The sequence below is a fragment of the Borostomias antarcticus genome (genome assembly GCF_949987555.1).
Source record: "Borostomias antarcticus genome assembly, chromosome: 3".
Taxonomy (NCBI): domain Eukaryota; kingdom Metazoa; phylum Chordata; class Actinopteri; order Stomiiformes; family Stomiidae; genus Borostomias; species Borostomias antarcticus.
Genome location: NC_140236.1, coordinates 17872532 through 17895425, shown reverse-complemented (window position 1 = coordinate 17895425; position 22894 = coordinate 17872532). Strand labels below are relative to the sequence as shown.

The 22894-nt window shown below is 45.1% G+C and overlaps 1 protein-coding gene across 1 annotated transcript; it reads left to right on the top strand.

Moving 5' to 3' along the window:
• The first annotated feature begins 13344 nt into the window (after window positions 1-13344).
• cox4i2 (cytochrome c oxidase subunit 4I2) lies at window positions 13345-22651 on the top strand. The gene is made up of 5 exons (XM_084435834.1): window positions 13345-13657; window positions 19158-19257; window positions 19569-19733; window positions 20146-20277; window positions 22012-22651. The coding sequence occupies exons 2-5, from the start codon at window positions 19158-19160 to the stop codon at window positions 22143-22145; spliced, it is 531 nt and encodes a 176-aa protein (XP_084291960.1). The 5' UTR covers window positions 13345-13657; the 3' UTR covers window positions 22146-22651.
• The last annotated feature ends 243 nt before the right edge of the window (window positions 22652-22894 follow it).

The following is a 22894-nucleotide window of genomic DNA, read 5'->3' as shown; positions in this document are numbered from 1 at the left end:
CGCCGAGTGGAAGTGGCTTATAACACCCTCGGTAGCACCGATGCTGGCCCTTTCCGAATCCAGTCCCTCCCCACTCGCACTCAGACACCGAGTGCACTCCGTTTTGTAGTCCCCTCGCAGCTGAATGGAGTTCCCTTGATTAGGGTGTAGGGTATAAAAACCTTAGGGACGCACTCCCCTCAGTCCAGCGGAAACAGGAAACACAAACCACAACGGTTACCATGGTTTCTCGTCAACAGCACTTTGCAGCGGTAGAGGCATCGTTCGTATCTTCCTTTTTACAGCTTATGAGGATTGCTTATATCAGATAGCTACCTAGGTCCTAAGTGGAAATATCCAAATTGCAATATGGCCAATGCATTCCATTATATTTATACATAATTTTAAGAACTCTTACCTATTCATTTCACCGTTACCCTAATTCATTATTATTATTATTATTATTATTATTATTATTATTATTAGGACTATTGTCAATAAAATAATTGTCATTTTTCCACCGCAGCTGCTTCAGCACGATTATTTGTAGGCTAATAGTGTATTCTTTGTTTGTATTGTTGTTTTTATTTGCATTAAAACAAAGCAGGCCTGATTTTGTTTGTCCTGATTTTATGCTCATTTTATCTTCACTGTTATGAAGCACTTTGGGCTGCAATTCTTGTGTTGAAAGTTGCTATACAGTTTATTAAAACAAGCCCATAAAAACTGCACAAGCTGGCCGTATGAACCTGTGTTTGTCCTCTTGTCATTTTCTGCAAATAATGTCTGACATTCTAAATTTTGGGGAAAAGTAGTATATAGAAAGTGCACTTACTCAAAAACATCTATAAATATATATAGTAAACCATACATAGTAAACCAGGATGTTGCTGTGATCTCATCCTTTCCAGAGATGTGTTCCCCTGTGGTCTGAAGCTAGTTTAGATTGCAGACCATACCACTAATATGACAACCAGAGATTGCACATATTTGTCTCCAGATTCTGTATAAAGGATACACAGGGATTGCCACAATTCGTATTTATTGAAAATAAGGTTTTGGTTGTAGGCCTAATCAGTGAAATCTGCCAATGGAACAAGTGAAACTTTGCTTAATGTTTGGAAGAAGATGCATTTATCTAAAGACAAATCACTTGTCCTATATCTCACTGAAATGTTGCTTGTTGGTTGAGTGTCTACATTACGTGTAAAAAGATGTGTTTTGTGGTGAGTGGCAGGCCATTCATGGACTAAACCTATGAAAAAAATAAAACATACTCCCAAACTGTTTCGTTTTTTTGTGGACAACTTTACACCACTTGTGCCACCACTTTACATTACAATCAAATGAACATAATCTAGCGTTTTCTGAACTGGAGAACGGAATTTGATGCGAAATACAATGCAAATGTCGTATAATTTGTGAGGAACTTACATTTGTACGGCGCATTTTCTATTTCGGACAATAAAAACAGCTGCACATGTGAATCGAGCCTGCATCGGTGCAGACTCGCTACCGAGGGTGTTATAAGCCACTTCCACTCGGCGCGAATTGGTTTCGGATGGCACTTAATATGGCGCGGCCTCCGCGTGAACGCGCAAACCGAGGGGGAGTGCATAGGGCGAGGGAAGAGGGGCTGGATTCGGAAAGGGCCGCAGACTCGATTCACATGTGCAGCTGTGTTTATTGTCCGAAATGAAAAACGCGCCGTACAAATGTAAGTTCCTCACAAATGATACGACATTTGCATTGTATTTCGCATCAAATTCCATTCTCCAGTTCAGAAAACGCTAGATTATGTTCATTTGATTGTAATGTAAAGTGGTGGCTGGTGGATATTTACCAGGACTGTTGTTCAGACTAAACAGCTGATCAAACTGAGAATGCAAAATGAAAAGTTGTCCACAAAAAAACAAAACAGCACTAAAGAAGCGTGGGAGTAAGTTTTTTTTTTTTTTTTTTTTTTCATAGGTTTAGTCCATGAATGGCCTACCACTCACCACAAAACACATATTTTTTACACGTAATGTAGACACTCAACCAACAAGCAACATTTCAGTGAGATATAGGACAAGTGATTTGTCTTTAGATAAATGCATCTTCTTCCAAACATTAAGCAAAGTTTCACTTGTTCCATTGGCAGATTTCACTGATTAGGCCTACAACCAAAAACACCTTAATGTTTAAGATTCTTTGAAAGAAGATTAATTGTGTGATTGTATCCCATTACTAGGACTTGATAAATGATGTGTAGGACTACTACTTGGTAAGATGTGGAGTGATTGGAGGAGTCACACAGCACTCATTCTGACCAAAACATTTTAACCATCTTCCCGGACATATTTCTTAACAGCTTCATCATAAAAGAAATGAACCTGGAGGGTCAGGCAAGTCCAAACCAGGCCTCAAAGAAATGGGTGAATTTAAAGAAGTACACAGTAAATGTGTTTCACATAACATGAATATAGCCTTCTAGATGCTGCAGATATCTCATGCCACTGTTTGTTTTAGGAGCTGAGAGCTCCACCAACTGGCTCTGGGACTGAGCAGGGAGAGGAAGGCCCTGCTACTTGGAGCTTCTATGATGGCATGCATGAGGCAGTGGGGTCAAAACCATCTTTGACTCCACCTGTCCTCATTGCCTCATGCATGTCGAACCCCACCATCAAGGCCAGTCCAGATCCATCTTCCCTCCCAGGCACATCCAGGTCCAATCCACTGTCCCTCCCAGGCAACTCCACGTCTGATCAACCATCTCTCCCAGACACATCCACGTCTGATCAACCATCCCTCCCAGACACATCCACGTCTGATACACCATCCCTCCCAGACACATCCACGTCTGATCAACCATCCCTCCCAGACACATCCACGTCTGATACACCATCCCTCCCAGACACATCCACGTCTGATCAACCATCCCTCTCAGACACATCCACGTCTGATCAACCATCCCTCCCAGACACATCCACGTCTGATCAACCATCCCTCCCAGGCACATCCACGTCTGATCAACCATCCCTCCCAGGCACATCCACGTCTGATCAACCATCCCTCCCAGACACATCCAGGGTGTCCTCTCTTGAACCCCCCCCCCTCCCCTGCCAAGAAAGACAGGGGTCCATTGATGGGGATTAATCATTTTCAGTTGTGATCGGTGCTGCCCAATTTTCAGTTTTCAATATTATTTTATTTTCAATAAATAAGAATTGTGGAAATCCCTGTATCCTTTATACAGAATCTGGAGACAAATATGTGCAATCTCTGGTTGTCATATTAGTGGTAGGGTCTGCAATCTAAACTAGCCTATACTTCAGACCACAGGTGAACTCAGCTCTGGAAAGGATGAGATCACAGCAACATCCTGGTTTACTATGTATGGTTTACTATTTATAGATGTTTTTGAGTAAGTGCACTTTCTATATACTACTTTTCCCCAACATTTTGAATGTCAGACATTATTTGCAGAAAATGACAAGAGGACAAACACAGGTTCATACAGCCAGCTTGTGCAGTTTTTATGGGCTTGTTTTAATAAACTGTATAGCAACTTTAAACACAAGAATTGCAGCCCAAAGTGCTTCATAACAGTGAAGATGAAATGAGCATAAAATCAGGACAAACAAAATCAGGCCTGCTTTGTTTTAATGCAAATAAAAACAAAAATACAAAGAATACACTATTAGCCTACAAATAATCGTGCTGAAGCAGCTGCGGTGGGAAAATGTATATATATAAAGCCATAGATATAAGCAATCCTCATAAGCTGTAACAAGGAAGATACGAACGATGCCTCTGCAAAGTGCTGTTGACGCGAAACCATGGTAACCGTTGTTTGTGTTTCCTGTTTCCGCTGGAGTGAGGGGAGTGCGTCCCTAAGGGTTTTATACCCTACACCCTAATCAAGGGAACTACATTCAGCTGTGAGGGGACTACAAAACGGAGTGCACTCGGTGACTGAGTGCGAGTGGGGAGGGACTGGATTCAGAAAGGGCCTGAGAGTGCCCTCCACAGCTGCGAGTGACACTTCATTTGGAGGGACACTCGGTGGTGGAGTGGGAGTGGGTAGGGGGTGGTTTGGGATTGGGCCTTCCATTCCAACCATTCTGAGCTGGGAAACACTTCCTGTTCTAGGATCCGGTTTGCAAATCGTAACCCAGAATAAAACTATCGTCTTTGTTTAAAACCAGCTTGATTGACCACTCGCGTGTTTTTTGATGAATCTAACTTAAAGGACAATGCTCGTTTTTGACAACCTGGACCTTATTTACGACATATAAGACGTTTGACTCACCGAGATCCCTTTGGTGTAGTTCGGAGGCCTGTAGAAGAAATTTAAAATCCAGCGCGAGCCAGTATATCCATGTAATGGAGGTGGTGGGGGCAACGAGAATGCAGCTTCTAAAAATCTACATTATTTTCTGCCGTGAAACGGTTGTTTTCATCAATCTGTCTTGATGAATCGCTAGTTTTGCTTACATAGAGCATAACTGTTGTGGTTTTCACATGCCATGATCTTTAGAAACGTCTTTCGAAACGAAATAGCTTCCTCACTTGCTCCAGCACTAATGCGCACAGCGTGCAATAGTTGCTCCAGCACGCTGTGCGCATGCATGCTGGAGCAAGTGAGGAAGCTATTTCGTGTCTAAAGACGTTTCTAAAGATCATATTACAGAGGCATATGAAATACCACAACAGGCCTATGCTCTCTATGTAAGCACAACTAGCGATTCATCAAGACAGATTGATGAAAACAACCGTTTCGCGGCAGAAAATAGATTTTTATAAGCTGCATTCTCGTTGCCCCCACCACCGCCATTACATGGATATACTGGCTCGCGCTGGATTTTAAATTTCTTCTACAAGCCTCCGAACTACACCAAAGTGATCTCGGTGAGTCAAACGTCTTATAATATGTCGTAAATAAGGTCCAGGTTGTTGTAGCCTATTGTAGCCTAATTGTAGCCTAAAAGAAAGTCTCTAAAACAACAGATGTAGGCTAACGTGGCCTAGGCTGTAGGCTATTATTTAACAAATACAGTAGGTCTAGTAATCAACATGCTCACAACACGTCTGTGTTCCTGAAGTCCATTAACTGGGAACGAAAAATGACTCGATGCTCCTCTGCTTCAGGTTGCTGAAGCGCTTTCTGGCTACCAAAGAATGCAGCTCACGCGCAGCAGACTCGTTTGCGTTTTGCGCTCGACATTAGAGTAACAAAGAAATTAAACGTGACAGTAGGCTACAGCCTACAGGCAACATGTAGGTCTACATACAGTTCTGTTTTTATTCACAGTAGGGTACAGTACTGTAATGGAAATCCCACCAGTAACCAGCAGGCAAAAAAAAAAAAAAAACTTTTTTAAGCCTGTCCGGTAGACCGGGAGGTTCGGATCTCTGAAGTTCGGATGAGTGGGGTCCTACTGTATATGTAAATGAATTAAAAGGCTGTTAAAAAAAGAAAATATACATACATCTATATTCCAGTATTTGGAACCAAAGTGAAGTGTAGGCAGCATTGATGAGGGCCCATGTAGTTCCCTGGTTTGTGAACACTGCCTTGGGGAAAAGTCAGTTCAGGTGGGGGGAGGATTGCGCCTTGACAGACGGAAGTCTTGGTCAGATGTGGTGACCAGGGTGAGAGAGGTAACTGATCATCCCCCCCACCTGGTCCTGGAGTCCTACTGCCAGACAGGACCTTGTACTTTAGTCTTTAGTATCTTATGTAGTTACTTTATACAGGTACATTTTTATGGTGTGTGTATTGGTGCATTTTATTGTATGTGTTTGATTGTGTGTTGCATTAAGCTACTGGCTTCCTACATTTCCACCAGACCAGCCTGGAGAGGGAGGGTCTGAGGGTGTTATGAACACCTGAGAGGGAGGGTCTGAGGGTGTTATGAACCCCTGAGAGGGAGGGTCTGAAGGGTGTTATGAACCCTTGAGAGGGAGAGTCTGAAGGTGGCACCAATAGTGCTGCTTATCAGTGGAACAGACAAGTTAAATCTGACTCGCACAGCAGAGACAGCCCAGCCCAGCCCAGCGCAGCCCAGCCCAGCCCAGCCCAGCCCAGTCCAGTCCAGTCCAGTCCAGTCCAGTCCAGTCCAGTCCAGTCCAGTCCAGTCCAGTCCAACCCAACCCAACCCAACCCAGCCTAGCCTAACCTAGCCTAGCCCAACCCAGCCTATCCTAGCCTAGCCCAGCCTATCCTATCCTATCCTAGCCCAGCCCAGCCCATAAAGACATAAAGGGTAAATGGAGTGCACTTATATATACAATGGCCTCTCTCATTCACACAACAATGGCTTTATTCCAGTTACTAATGGATGTGACAAGGAACTAATTATATCACCTAAGAAGTATTGCCAATGTGAAACCTTGCCTCTATCAGACTGATACTGAAAGACTAATACATGCTTTTATTACTAGCAGTTTGGATTATTGTAACACTCTCCTGTCTGAACTATTGTAATGCTCTCCTCTACCAAAAAAGTGATTAGTCAACTCCAAATGATTCAAAATGCTGCAGCACTAGAAGTTCCCAGCAATAGTCGGAGTGCAGCCTTTGTCAATTATGGCCCCAAGCTATGGAACACAATACCTTTAGATACAGTATCAGGGAAGCCAGCTCGCTGAATAGTTTTAAAAGAAAGCTAAAAACATCTCTTCACTTTAGCTTTTAAATAGCTCCTTTTGCACGTACGTGCTAATGTGCTTTAAAAAAAAGAAAGAAAAAAAAAAAGTATCTCTCAGTACAATATTTTATTAAATTGTTGTATTTTACTTGATTTCTTATCGTATCTATCTTTTATTGTGTTTTACCTTCCAACATATTTTCCTGCTTTTTATTTACTTTGTCTATTCTTATGTGAAGCGCTCATGTATATTCTCTGTTGTAAAGCACTTTGAGCTGCTTTTATTTTCAGTATATGAAAGGTGCTATACAAATAAAGTTATTATTATTATTATTATTAGTAGTAGTAGTAGTAGTAGTATTACACTGGTTACCTGTCAGTTAGAATAGATTTTAAGATTATTTTATCAGTCTTTAAATCCATACATAAACATGCACCTAAATACATATCAGATATGCTTTTAAAATATGAAGTCTCTGACGCAACTTCAGGCGAAGCACGGCAAAGGCTAATCGGCAAAGGCTAATCAGTCACACCCCGTAATGACGCAACCTACCAGCTGACTGTCAGCTGTCATAGCATTGGTCCAGCATGCAGAGTGCATGTATTTAAGCTGCCAGAACATGTTATTGTTCGCTCTTGCCATTACTGCTGATCGCTTGCTATCTGCGTGCTTGCTCGCTGCCACATGCTCGATGCTTCCGCATTCTCTGCTCTTGGGTTCGTGCTTCTGTTTGTGTTTGGTGCCCGCAATGTCCTCTCCGGTCTGTGGTTTGGGGGGTCCGTTTAGTGGCGTCATGGAGCGGCGGGTTCCGAGGCCGAGGTTGAGTCCGAGATAACGTTAAGATGCGGGCCGCTCTGCCCCTCGAAAAGCTGGATCAGATTCGGGGTGTTATGCGTGACGCGCGGGAGCGATTCGTTTTTATTGGGAGCTGCTCTCCTTGCTCGGGCATCTGAACTTCGCCATGCGTGTCATACCTCCACCTCCGCCGCTAGTTCGTTCCCCGGCTGCTTGCGCTGGCCTGGTCCGTTGAGCGCCTGCAGGACCTGGTCAGCTTGTTCGAGGGCTGTCGTTCGGTCCTCCGTTTTTTGGTCCCAGTTGTGCGACGGGCGGAATGGCGTTTCTTTTTTTTTACAACGTCGGCTATGATTCTTCCGTGTCCCTCCGGCTGTTTACTGATGCTGCGCCCTCAGTGGGTTTTGGGGGTATGTTCGGTAATAACTGGTTTTCTAGCGCTTGGCCTACCGGACTGACCTCGCCGCCTAAACAAGTCAGCTCCACGGTGGTGCTGTATTTCATTGCCGTCGCTGGTATTTTGTGGGGCCCTCAGTGGTCTAGGGAACGCATTCTCTTCTTCTGCGATAACGAAGCCACCGTGATATTATCATCAATGGTCGTTCGAACATTCCGTTCATTAATAAATTCATGCGCTGCCTCACATGGCTGTCCGGGAAGGGGAACTGCATTTTCCACGCCATCCACATCCCCGGCCTCGACGATCAAATCGCGGTCCCGGTTTGATTTACAGAAGTTCCGCAGACTTTGCCCGGATGCGGCCCCGTCCGGCCTGATCTGCCCTTCTTTCGGCAGACGGTTCTGGACTGAGCGATGCCCAGATGCCCCTCCGGTCATTCGCTATCCGATACATGTCCTCATGAGGGCAGATATCACGGTTCACACGCTTTATTTCATCTTGCACCTGAAGCACTCAAAGGCAGACAGAGCCAGTGATGGCGTGAACATTTATGTGTCAGGAAATAACATCATGTTCTGTCCTCCATGAGCTCCAACTGACGGGCAGACCCCAGGCCGGTGGAGAGGAGCCCCTCTTCCTGACGGGAGGGGGAAAGCCCATGACGAGAGCCTGGTCTGCCGCTAGTCTCCGCACCCTCTGCCTGGCGTGTGGGCTCCCACCGGACCTGTACACTGCACACTCCCTCCGCATAGGAGCCGCAACCACCGCTGCTTCCGTCGTCCCAGTGTCCACCCTGAAGTCCATGGGCAGATGGTCTTCATCAGCGTATGAACGCTACCCAGGCCCGGCGTCCGGGCCGTTTTGGATGCTCAAAGCAATGAGCGGGCTGTAACCAAGTTGTGTAATGGTGTCACTGCGGATTTCATGTGGTTGCACAAATTTAGCACTTATTATATAAATGCATAGTGTAATTGTCGTATGAAACACATGGATGTATTAATAGAATGGATACAGAAACTCAATTCACTGACCGCTTTCGGAGGTGGGGGCCCGTTGGGCCGCGCCGTCTTGGTGGTTCCGGATCGTCTGGCGTGTGTCCGGTGGCTTTTGTGCTTGTGCAGTTGTGCTTTTCTGAGAGGAGCGCGGCTGCGGGGGTTGCCGGGCGTGTGTCGGGGGGTTTGCCGGGATGGCAAGGTTCGGTAGGCCTTCACTTTTGAGTTCGAACCCTGGGGGCTTGGTGAAACGGCATGTTTGTTGGTATGGGCTCCCCCTGCTGGCTATTCGGGTTCTTATAGGCTGAAATTGGCTTGCCCATCCTAGTCGGAGCGCTCTCCGCCGACCCCTTCATGTGGCATGAGGGCCTCGAAGCTGCGGTGCGTGTTCATTTTGGGGGGTATTTACTGCATTCTTCTGGTATTCCACTATGCGTTGGCTAGTGGAAACTGGGGAACTCGACTTGCTTAGTCTCTGTGGCTCTCCATGGTGATCGTGGGCCGAAACATCTCAAGGGCCATCCTAGCAGACCCTCTGGTCGCCATGGAGGCAGAGGCTTTAGGCTGTACTCCTCCGGAACTCCATGAAGCGTCGGCCCGTGGAGGCCAGGGACTACCCAGTTTGAAGGTCTAATGTCTAATTTTTTAACTGTTTCTAAGGGGGTCCCTCAAGGATCCGTATTAGGCCCACTTTTATTTACAGTTTACATAAACTCTCTGGGTGAAGATGTTGTCCTTCCATTTCTATGCCGACAACACAGTGATTTACTGTTGTGCATCCACCCTCAGTAAAGCCTTTGATTATCTGCAACATGCTTTTAACAGAGTGCAAACACAATTGTCCCACCTGAAGCTCATTCTCAATGCTGAAAAAACCAAGCTAATGATCTTCTCTAATAGTAAGAAGCTGGAGTTAAATCAGAGCATTGTTACCACTCAAGGTCAATACATCGAGGCAGTCTCTACTTATAAATACTTAGGATTTTTAATTGACAACCACCTCACTTTTAAACCTCATATACAGAGTCTGGTAAAGAAGTTAAAAGCTAGGTTAGGTTTCTCTTTTAGTGTAAGACGTAGGTTGGTTGAGGCGAATTTCTTGCCGGTCCTAGACTACGGTGATGTGTTGTACATGAATGCACCTGTCCATTGTATTCACATGTTGGATACTGTGTATCATGGAGCTTTGAGGTTTGTCACTGGCTGTGGATCCCTCACTCATTGTATGCTGTATTTTAAAGTTAATTGGCCTGCTCTTTCTATACGACGGCTAACTCACTGGTATGTTTTTATTTATAAAGCCATTTTGGTCAGACTCCCCTGTTATTTAGCTGTGTATCTAAGCCAAAAACCTAGCTCTCGTGGGTTGCGATCCCAGGACTCTATCACAATGACTGTTCCTAGAGTTCGGACTGAGATGGGCAAAAAGGCTTTTATGTACTCTGCCCCCTCAACATGGAACACTTTACAAAACACACTTAAACTCCAGGACAGAATCACTTTAAATGAATTCAAAAGTGCTGTAAAGGCTATAGAAACCCAATCTATTGGTAGTTGTAATTGTTAACTGATCGTCATATGAACTATTACTGATTTTGCGCTTTGAGCTAGTCTTGTTTACATTTGTTGTCATTGTTGTAGCGGTTGTTTTTGTTGTTTTTTGTTGTCATTGTGTATCGTAACCTTTATGTTTAGTTGTGTATCGTAACCTTTATGTCTTTTTTTCAGGAAACTGTGTTGCTGCCACTATTGGCCAGGATTCTCTTGTAAAAGAGATTTTAATCTCAATTAGTTTTTAACCTGGTTAAATAAAGGTATATATATAATGTACAGCAGTCCTCCTGTGGCTCTCTTTGGCGGTCCTAGTGGGCTGAGTTACCTCCGAGCGACTTCCTGATCGCAGCCCACTCTGATCGTCATAGAGGCAGGGGGCTAAATCGATGCTGTTCCCTCTTCCGGCACTCTGGGCCAAGCTGGCAAAGAGGGGGGGGGCATCTAGATTTCGCCTCCCCCTACTTTAACGCTTTCCACATGCTGTGGAAGGCAGGGGGCCCTTCGAACAGAGCACACCGCCAAAATGTCATATGCTGTATTTGCTGCATGCTAAATAAATGGGTCAATTTTGACTAAAGTGATCTCAACTGAATTACATCCTCTGGCACTGAGCTTTTAATGGTCCCTAGATCCAGGACTAAGAGGCATGGGGAGGCAACTAGTCCTTATGCCCCCAGCTCTGGAACACGCTGGCAGAGGACCTGAGAATGTCTGAGACTGTGGTACTGTAACTTTTAAGCAAGATCTTAAAACATACCTTTTTAATATTGCTTTTACCAATTAGCATTACTTGTGTTAATATCTTAAAGTGTTCTTAAAGGGCAATGCTCGTTTTTGACAACCTGGACCTTATTTACGACATATTATAAGAAGTTTGACTCACCGAGATCACTTTGGTGTAGTTCGGAGGCCGGTAGAAGAAATTTAAAATCCAGCGCGAGCCAGTATATCCATGTAATGACGGCGATCGGGGCACCGAGAATGCAGTTTCTAAAAATCTATTTTCGGCCGCTAAACGGTTGTTTTCATCAATCAGATTGAATGAATCGATATTTAATATAATATGATCTTTACACGCCTTTCCCCACTTGCTCCAGCACGCATGCGCACAGGCCAGCGCGCAGACTGGCTATTCTCCGGCTCACATTCTCTGCGCTACGATCGTTGTTGGTGCCGAGAATATTGTCGTCGTCATTCGTCAGCAACAATCCGATCGTAGCGCTGGCCTGTGCGCATGCGTGCTGGAGCAAGTGGGGAAAGGCGTGTAAAGATCATATTACAGAGGCTAAAGACCCCGTATTTGAAAACCACAACAATGGCTCGCGTTGAGGAATCTCAACTGTCGATTCATTCAATCTGATTGATGAAAACAACCGTTTAGCGGCCGAAAATGGATTTTGAGAAACTGCATTCTCGGTGCCCCGATCACCGTCATTACATGGATATACTGGCTCGCGATGGATTTTAAATTTCTTCTACAGGCCTCCGAACTACACAAAAGTGATCTCGGTGAGTCAAACTTCTTATAATATATCGTAAATAAGGTCCAGGTTGTCAAAAACGAGCATTGCCCTTTAATTTCTATTCTGTTGTGTTAATATCTTAAAGTGTTCTTAATTTCTATTCTGTTTTTCTATTTTTATTTTATTATGTCCCTCTAAGGAGGTGTTCTGTTGTGTCTCTGATTCATATATATATATATATTATTATTATTATTTTTTTTTACAAATGTTTAATTCTTGTAATATTATTGTTTCTTTTAAAATCTGTCCTAATTGTGTTTACATGATTTATATTTTTATCCATTTCTTTTTATGTAAAGCACTATGACTATGTGCTACATTGATTTCTATGAATGGTGCTATAGTAATAAAATGACATTGACATACTGTCAACTGTTACTGTATGTACACTTATAATGGCTAAATTGTCAGCAACAGGTGGATCAATAGAGACACAGAGCACATTCATACACACACACACACACACACACATGCTGAAGTGGTCACCAATGAAATGTGTTCTCTGCCTTTACCCCAGTGGGCAGCCCTTGCAGGCCCCGGTGACCAGGCCAAGTGCTCGTGTCCAGTCTTGGTTCGGGACGGACAGGAGAGCCATCTGTTCTGCATGTTTAAAAAAAAAAAAACTTTCTTATTTGTGGAGGAAACCCTTGTGAACACGGGGAGAACATACAAATTCCACACTGACAGGCCTGGGAGATACCCCGCCTGGGAGATACTCCTCCTGGGAGATCCCCTTCCTGAGTACCTGAGACAACCCTGGGGAGAACATATCATCCCAAGCGGGAATCGAACCCAGGACCTTCTTGCTGTTAGGCGACAGTGCAAAGCACTGTTCCACCATGTAGGTACAGTACAGAAAGGGTTAAGGCTGCAGGCTACAAACCTGTCCTCAAGTCACCCCTCTCAGTCTCCTCCCCCTGCCCTCCCCCTCTCCTGCCCTCCCCCTCTGCTCCCCACAGCAGCTGGCAGGTCTGTAAAACACATACCCCCAGCCCCCCCCCCCCGGGCCTGAGCCCCCAGCCAGCCTCGGGGGTAATGTTGCTGTTTGCTAAAGCTAGCTCACACTTGGCCCTCCTCCAGGGTCGCTCTCCCTTCGTCCCAACTCCTCACCATTCCTCTCATAAAGTCTTTCTGCTGTGTCTCTCTTTCCTTCCTACTCTCTCTCTCATTCACTCTTTTGTTCTCTCTCTCCCTCTCTCTCCTGCTCTGCTCCCTCTAAGGAGGTGTTCTGTTGTGTCTCTGGGCTGCTGAGCGTCTCTGGGAGGGGTTTAGGAGGAGTGGCCTTGTCCTCATGTGCTCCCAGACTTCCTCCTGCTGCCACAGCCGTGTGGTCTGTAGGTCTGTGGAGGGCTGAACAAAGAGAGAGAGAGAGAGAGAGAGCGAGAGAGAGAGAGAGAGAGAGGCGAACTGCGTCACAATGTTTCCACGGTGTTTACTTGTTCTGGTTTAGTCTTAGCTCCCTCTCTCATACTCATACTACCCCCATCTCTTTCTCTTACAATCCCTCGCTCTCACTCTCCTTCCCTCCCTCTCTCTCTCCTTCCCTCCCTCTCTCCCTCTCTCTCACTCTCATTCCCTCTCTCTCTCTCCTTCCCTCCCTCTCTCCCTCCCTCTCTCTCTCTCCCTCCTTCTCTGTGCCACCCCTCCCTGCAGTAGTTCCTGGTGTCGTGGAGCTACAGCAGCAGACAAGACGACTGAGTTGAACCTGTTGATCCTCTAAAGGACTGCTGCTCTTCTTCTGTTCCCGCTCTCTGCAGGTCCAGTTTCTCAGGACTACCGTGAGTACCGGACTGTCCTGGTCTCTACAGAACCACTGGGTTCCACAACTTGGGGGGGGGGGGTAATTATAGTGATCTTGAGGAAAAATCTTGAGGAAAGAAGACTTAGGCCTACATTCACATTCAGATTGAGTACACGACAATTCCAGAATGTGAGAAAAAGAATTCTGATGAATAAAGAAGACTGTCAGAAGAGGAAAAGAAAGTGTTTTTGGGATAGAAGCATATTGTTCACTGCACTGCAAGTTGTTTTGGCCACATATACAAGGCCATATTTGGAAAACAACTCACAGACTGAGCTTTTTGTTAATAAACAGCATGCACAAATGAGCTCAGAAAACTTGTTGTGTTAGTCATCTGAATAATCAGAAACTTGTTGTGTTAGTCGTCTGAATAAATTCAAGAAATGCTCGTTTGTCAGCCTGGAGGTCACTAAGGACAGAGTGACATGGTCTGAACTTGATCAACTGCCAGATTCCTCCATTTCACTGGCGTATGTGTGTGTGTGTGTATGTGTACAGTGGCTATAAAAAGTATTCATCCCCCCCTTGTTACGACATGGAATCAAAATTATTTTAATTTGTTGTAGGTGTTGTTTCACTGATAAACACAGAGTAAAAAAGACAGTATTTTCCCAAGTCAGTTATAAATAAATAAATAAACAAACAAACAAACAGCGATGGCCTGTTTTAAGCAGATTCAAGAGGGACATATTCTCTCCATTGTTTTTATGATCTTAACTCTGAACCGGGGGATATTCAATACCTTGGAAATGTTATTATATTCTTCTCCTTAATGGTTTTTCAAGAACCTTGTCACAGATCTGTGTGGAATGTTCGTTGGTCTTCATAGTGTAATCTTAATTTGGGAATGCTCTAACCAACTGTCGGATCACCCAAGGACAGGTGGATTTATTCTGAAATCATGTGAAATATCTCAATTGTACACAGGTGGACTCCAATTAATTATGTGACTTCTGAAGAAGAGCTGACTTAGGTGTGTGAATACTCACAGACATTTGCGCTCCCAGGAATTCTGGGCCCCATGAAAAGATATCACCAGGGGCCCCTATGAAGCACACATGCACTTTTTGCCAGGAAGTTTAAACACTGCTTATATTTCTGCATACAGTAATGAAATTCACTATTGATGCAAGACTTGATACCCTCTAAGAAACACGCTAAAGGCCATCTTTTTAAAAATATTTTATTGCGCCATCCTCGTCATCTTTACTGCCAGCACTGCCTATCTCCTCTACTTCACTGCTCCCTGCCAAAACAGTTGCACTTGAAGAGGGCCCTGGCACTGTAGTGTACATGACATATGATAATATATGCTACTATAATACAATTTGTAATAGACATCATAACCAAAACGTCTGTTTGGACTGTTCCTAGAGGGCCCTGGCTCTGTAGAGTGTAGGCTTCATATGATAATATCCTATAATATAATTAGTAATAGACATCATAACCAAAATGTCTATTCCTAACATTTTGTTGACTTAAATTAACTGTTGACAATAATGTCAACACGCCTCACCTTCAGTTGGGAGTAGGGCTGGTTCATCAGGGAGTAGGGGGGGTGAGAGAGGGCTGCTGCCACATATGTTGTTTGGCCTGACAGGCAGGGGCAGGGACAACAACTGATTTAGTATAGCTTGCTAAAGGGTTTCCTGCATTGATTAATGTTGGCTGAAGAAGGAGCAAAATGATGCTTAACACTTTTTTCTGTGAAGTGAGCTCTGCACTGCGCCGTGCGCGCCTCTATTAGCCGTCATTGCTAGCTTAGAGTAGCCTAGCTAAACAGCTTCATTTCTAGACCACCACTTACTGACTATAGCCACCTTCTTTGGTGAAAAACGTTGTGATATACTGTTGACCTTGTTTTTGTAGATCATGTTTACTTTTCTGCTCCTTCCTTTTCTGAGCACCTGATTTATATTTGCGCTGAGACATAACGCCGGGTGATCAGCTTCACTCTCAGTCTGTTCTCACCTCACGTGCCGCGTGTCTTTAGTCAGGACCAAACCATTTCATGTAAATAAATAGAGGGGGGGGGGGGGGGCTTTTTGGATGTTTACTTTTTGCCAAAAACAAGAAAATAAAAGGAACTCTAAGTATTATTGATTTGTTATTATACTGAAGATTATATCAATTTATGATGTTAATAATTTAGAGAATTTATACCTACCTATACCATGTTAAAATATTTTTGGGGGCCCCTGGAATCATTCTAACTCCCCCCCCCCCCCCTTAGAGCGCCACTGCTCACAGAGAGTCTGAGGGTGTATTCACACAGGCTTTGTTCACATGGCAGTGAAATGTGACCCAAATCCGATCTTTTTGCCTACATGTGACTCAGGTCAGATTTTTTCATGACCGTCTGAACAGCGCAAGTCACATGAAATCTTTTTTTTTTTTTTATCCTATCTGGGTCGCTTTGGCTTAGTTCACACGGCAGGTCTTAATGCTCAATTCTGATTTTTTACACAGATCCGATTTTTTTGTTAAGCTGTTCACATGATATTTTAAATGTAACCTATATTTCACATATATTTGACTGATATGTGAACAGCCCACAGCCCTGAACAGACCTGCATGCGCAGAAGAACAATAACAAAAACGTCAGGATGTCACGCGCAGTGAACTGTTTACGGAAGTAACGTTAACCATGGATAACGTTCTATTAATACATCCATGATAACGTTACAACCACAACTGAAGTTAGCATTTACTACGGGTTAATTTTCAAGTAGGCTATTTGTGCAGTGGAAGCCGGCGACGGTATGAGCAAATGGTAACGAGAAGAAGGATGAGGATCATCTTGTGACGTGCAGTATGCCGCACAAGCACACCACAGTGGAACGCTTCACGAATTTGCAAGCCACCGCTCTAGAGATGTAAAAGTAGCATGAAATGCAACATGACCATTCAGAAGGCGGGCACGTTGCAAAACATCAGACATGTATCCGATATAATACCACCTCTGAAAGGCTTTGTTCACACAGCAGTGAAATGTGACCCAAATCCGATAATTTTTCCTACATGCGACTCAGGTCAGATTTTTTCATGACCGTCTGAACAGCGCAAGTCACATGAAATCTGATTTTTTAAAATCCAACCTGGGTCGCTTTCAGAGGTGGTATTATATCGGATACATGTCTGATGTTTTGCAATGCGCCCGCCGTCTGCTACAGCTAAACAAAAAAATCGGATCTGTGTAAAAAAATTAGCATTAAGTCCTGCCGTGTGAACTAAGCCACAGACACTAGTTAGTGCGCACCAAATTAGCTTTGGGCCCGAGAGCGCTTTGTTTAGGCCTGTGTGAACACAGCAATCGCACTCAGGTGCGCACCAAAACAGCCGCACTCGGAGCGGCTTCAACCGAATTCTTGTGCGCACCAGTTATGGTGTGAAAGCGCGCAACCTCGGACCGACGCAACTACACATGTTTGACCTAAAACGTTTTTCATGACGCTCTTGCACCCGCCCCCAGAAAGATATTGACCAATGACAGCAGTGAGCCTTTTCATGTGAATTGTGGTGCTGCATTTGGACCAGAGTAAAGAAAGTGCTGTGTGAATGCAAACCGCAGTAGCTGAGAAATGAAAACAATGTATCACTTTCGCTTTTGGTGTGCATCAATGGTGCACTAACATATGTGAATACGCCCTGAGAGGCAGGTCTGCCTCATTAGGAAGGAAACACAGTAGCATATGATTAGGAGATCTGTTCTGATCAACAGTAGATGATTAGGAGATCTGTTCTGATCAATGGTAGCTGAATAGGATATCTGCTCTGATCACTAGTAGATGATTAGGAGATCTGTTCTGGCCAATGGTAGATAATTAGGAGATCTGTTCTGATCAATGGTAGATGATTAGGAGATCTGTTCTGCAGCAGGCTATTAGTAGGGCAGTAGGAGAACATTAGGAGGCTACTAGTGAAGTCTGGATTTAACCAGGGCGGGGGGCAGTATAAAAACAGCATACATCAGAGGATAAAAGTCTAGGCTACTGACTAAAAATACAGAAAATCCCAAACCTACAACACTAATAATTTTATTAATTTACATTTTCCTTCCAGAAAACACTTGGATCACAATTATTCACATCCAAGTTACAGTAGGCTATTTGAGGTTAATTGAAAACTTAGAGAACTACAGTACATACTAGACTACTGGCAGCGCTCTCAAGTTGGGGGAAAACTTTTGGGTTTCCCCATACACTCTAATGCAGCATCTGTTTGGTTTATTCCAACAATCATATGGATTGCTTTTTGGGCCATTTCTTTCTGATTTAATCTGATATATTATCATATGTCATGGTGCAGTATGCAGTTTATGATTTCCTGGTAGAAATTTTGAAAGATTGTGTACAGTAATTTACTAGGCAGTTAGGTAGGTTGACAGGCAGGTAAGCCGTCCAATCATTTCTAGGTGTCATTGATGGCATATTTTGCTGTCACTGTGATCAAGCGATTGCATGAACATACACCTTTTCATGCAAAAATGGGATGTTACTGTAGCTGGTTAGCGACAAGCTGTTTCTACTTTACATGCTAGCATTCAGTGGTGCAGACAAGGTCAAACTGTCTTAAAATGATCATGCAGTTGTTTGACAATGGCTAATGACAATGAATGCAGAATAGGATCAATGTCACCACAAATGTTAAAGTGCATTAAAACACAACATATAATTGGTAGTTGGATTGGATATGATGAGAAAAAGGCAGAAAAATCCTTGAAAGCATCAGACAAAGGGTTACTGACCTCCACAGATCAGGAGTAGGTTACACAAAAATCCATAAAGTTTAAAGATATCACTTTCAACTATTTGTCAATTATTAGGAAATAAACTTTGGTTTAAACTAAAATAAGCAGTCCACAGACGTCAACCCAATTATCTGAAGGAATTAGAACAGTTCGGTATAATAGCCAAGATAGAACCTACAGCTTCCCAGCATCTCTAAGATTAAACAGGAGCTCGAGAGCAGAGGCCATGGGAAGGAGGTACGAGGGAGAACAGGTAGATTAGATGCATATTTACTGCTGTGTAACAGGTAGATTAGATGCATATTTACTGCTGTGTTACAGGTAGATTAGATGCATATTTACTTCTGTGTTACAGGTAGATTAGATGCATATTTCATATTTACTGCTGTGTTACAGGTAGATTAGATGCATATTTACTGCTGTGTTACAGGTAGATTAGATGCATATTTACTTCTGTGTTAGCCTACAGGTAGATTAGATGTCTACTGATGTGTTTAGCGATAGGGAGGGAGGGAGCGCGTAGGGTGACAGGTGCGTCCGGTTGAGTTGATTTGTCAGCGTGCGACAGGTCTGGTTTGTGTTAATAATGACAGGGTTGTGGCCTGGTCTTCTGCTCCAGAACCTCAGTTCAATCTAACTCTAATTCATGAAGTAGCCTACTAGATTGAGTTTCGAGGAGAGACATTTCTTTGTGAGCCAACTTCTGTCTGTCTTCACCTGTTTCCAGATGCTTCACCTAACCGCGGGGCGCGTGGGGAGCCTGCTGTACAGGCGCGCGCTGGCGGCGATGACTAACAGCAGCACGCGGATGGCTAGTCACGGACACGGTATTGCGGTTTGGTGTTACGTTGTAACAAGATGTAGTAAAATAAAAATGTATTTGTATCTAGATTTAAAAAGTGTTTTCATCCTGTCATTAGTTCAAACAAATGTATCAACAGAGGGCGCTGTCGCCTCATGAACGTGAAGTGCTGAGCATGAGAAGTAGCCTACAGTCTTATCAATGCATTCTTTGAAATTGTATTCCATGAAACTGAAGTCGTAATGTGGAAAATACCTACGGCATCAAGTAGCTAGAATTAAGACTAACTATTATTCTCTATATCTACCCCGCACACACACACACACACACTCTCAGAGGTGTCAGAGCAGGTGGACATGTCTCTCCCCATGTACTGGGACCGGCTGGATACTCCCCTGCCAGACAAGCCCTTCAAAGACGTCCTCACCTCCACAGACCAGAGCCTGAAGCAGAAGGAGAAGGGGCCCTGGACACAGCTGTCCAAGGAGGAGAAGATTGCCTGTAAGATCCCAGCAAACACACACACAGGGTTATAATTTGAATTTAAGGGGTGGAGTAGAAACCCAATTCACAGTTCCAACTGAAAACGGGGTGCATTTAGATGTAATTGCTAATTCGCAGCCATTTACTGGATAAATCTAAAATATCTTGCTTAAAGATGCTCTGTTCGATTTACTGCACTTTTTGTAAAAAGAAAAAAAGAAACCCCACCCCCTGAACAGCACCATATGGAGTGAAAACGGCCACTTGTTTATATCTGATACGCTGCACCACTGCCCCATCTAGTGGCTGAAAAAAATCGAACTGAGCACCTTTAACTTTGCCTGACTTCTAAAACCTCAGAGTGCAGGAGACCAGCTCCAGAGAGCTCCCATGGGAAGCCTGACTCACTCACTCACCCTCTCCTCTCTAGTGTACAGGCTAATGTTCAACCAGACCTTCCCAGAGATGAAGCAGCCTTCGGACGAGTGGAAGACGGTGGTGGGTGGAATCTTCATCTTCGTAGGCATCACAGGCCTGGTGGTGCTCTGGCAGTGTCACTACGGTGAGACGCTCCCTTACACACCACATCCCCTTAACACACCCCCCTAACACACCACATCCCCCTAACACACCACGTCCCCTAAACACAACACATCCCCCTAACACACCACATCCCCTTAATACACCACACCCCCCTAACACACCACATCCCCCTAACACACCACGTCCCCTTAACACACCACATCCCCCTAACACACCACACCACATCCCCTTAAAACACCACATCCCTCTAACACACCACATCCCCTTAACACACCACACCACATCCCCTTAACACACCACACCACATCCTCCTAACACACCACACCACATCCCCTTAAAACACCACGTCCCCCTAACACACTACACCACATCCCCTTAACACAACACACCACGTCCCCCTAACACACCACGTCCCCCTAGCACACTACACCACGTCCCCCTAACACACCACACCAAATCCCCCTAACACACCACGTCCCCCTAACACATCACATCCCCCTAACAAACCACACCACATCCCCCTAAAACACCACACCCCCCCTAACACACCACACCACGTCCCCCTAACACAACACACCACACCACATCCCCTTAACACACCACACCATGTCCCCCTAACACACCACACCACGTCCCCCTAACACACCACACCACGTCCCCCTAACACACCACACCACGTCCCCCTAACACACCACATCCCTCTAACACACCACATCCCTCTAACACACCACATCCCTCTAACACACCACATCCCTCTAACACACAACATCCCTCTAACACACCACGTCCCCTTAACACACCACACCACGTCCCCCTAACACACCACACCACGTACCCTTCACACACCACACCCCCCCCCCCTAACACACCACGTCCCCCTAACACACCACACCACGTCCCCCTAACACACCATGTCCCCCTAACACACCACGTCCCCCTAACACACCACATCCCCTTCACACACCACACCCCCCTAACACACCACACCACGTCCCCTTAACACACCACGTCCCCCTAACACACCACACCACGTCCCCCTAACACACCACATCCCCTTAACACACCACACCACGTCCCCCTAACACACCACACCACGTCCCCCTAACACACCACACCACGTCCCCCCTAACACACCACACCACGTCCCCCCTAACACACCACACCACGTCCCCCTAACACACCACGTCCCCCTAACACACCACACCACGTCCCCCTAACACACCACGTCCCCCTAACACACCACGTCCCCCTAACACACTACGTCCCCCTAACACACCACGTCCCCCTAACACACCACATCACGTCCCCCTAACACACCACTTCCCCCTAACACACCACACCACACCCCCCTAACACACCACACCACGTCCCCCTAACACACCACACCACGTCCCCTTAACACACCACACCACGTCCCCTTCACACACCACGTCCCCTTCACACACCACGTCCCCTTCACACACCACGTCCCCCTAGCACACCACGTCCCCCTAACAAACAACGTCCCCCTAAAACACTGTCCCCTTAACACAACATACCACGTCCCCATAACACACCCACCACATCCCCCTAACACACCACACCACATCCCCCTAACACACCACATCCCCTTAATACCACAGCCTTACCCAACCATGACCACACCCTAACCCAACCATGGCCACACCCTTACCCAACCATGACCACACCCTAACCCAACCATGACCACACCCGCTTACCAAAACATAACACAGCTTGATTAACTGTGTTTCAGTGTACCCTTCCCGTCCGAGGACGTTCGAGGACGAGTGGAAGGCCAAGCAGCTGAAGCGGATGCTAGACATGAAAATGAACCCCATCGAGGGCATCTCCGCGCAGTGGGACTACGAGAAGGGCCAATGGAAATGAAGAGGAGGCAGGACCAAATGGGCCTCTGGGTCAGCGCCAGGCTGAGCTGGCCCCATCACCTTCCGTCATTCACTCCCAAGGCCAGGCGCCGATCCAGAACCCTGTTACTTCATAGAATATTAATCATAGTCACAACATAATGAGATCAGCGTGTCTCTAGTCTCCCCCTCCTCCTCTCCCTCAAGCCATAACTCAATGCATCCTCCACCTGTTTTCTGCTCTGGTGTGTAACCCTGGTAGCGTGTGTGGCCCGGGAGGCCAGTATTATGGATATGCTGCATCGTCTTGTTGGCCCCCAGGGATTCCTGTTAAAATACACATGACACACAAATGCTTTTTCTGATCAAAACCCTGTCCTCAGCTTTCTGGTGATGTTCTGTTTGCCCAGCGACTGTTCTCAGGAAAGGGACAACTTTATTTACAGTTTGATGTAGGTGGCCTGAAAAAAAAATACTATTGAATGAATGTCATCCTGTAGTACAGAAAATAAAATATATATACTTGTATGTTTTGTTTGTCTTCCCTCTGGTTCATCAATAACAGGACAGACCTCTGATACTCCAGAATCACAGACATATTGATCATCTGTTCTTCCTCAGCCTGGTGGCCACTGATCAGGCCGATAGGTGCTATTTTAAGTGCAAAAGGTGCTTTTTATATAAAAGGTGGGGGGCTGCAGGAGTTCATCTTTCGTAAACTGTCTTCATTTCTGTGAGTAATGATATATCTGTAGATACAGTAGTGTGTAC

What these genes read in the sequence shown, in the direction of transcription:
- cox4i2 (XM_084435834.1), top strand. Translation starts at nt 19,158, where the DNA reads ATGCTTCACCTAACCGCGGGGCGCGTGGGGAGCCTGCTGTACAGGCGC. An exon ending in CAAGGAGGAGAAGATTGCCT is followed by an intron (nt 19,734 to 20,145) that starts GTAAGATCCCAG and finishes TCTCCTCTCTAG; the next exon opens with TGTACAGGCTAATGTTCAAC. An exon ending in GCTCTGGCAGTGTCACTACG is followed by an intron (nt 20,278 to 22,011) that starts GTGAGACGCTCC and finishes ACTGTGTTTCAG; the next exon opens with TGTACCCTTCCCGTCCGAGG.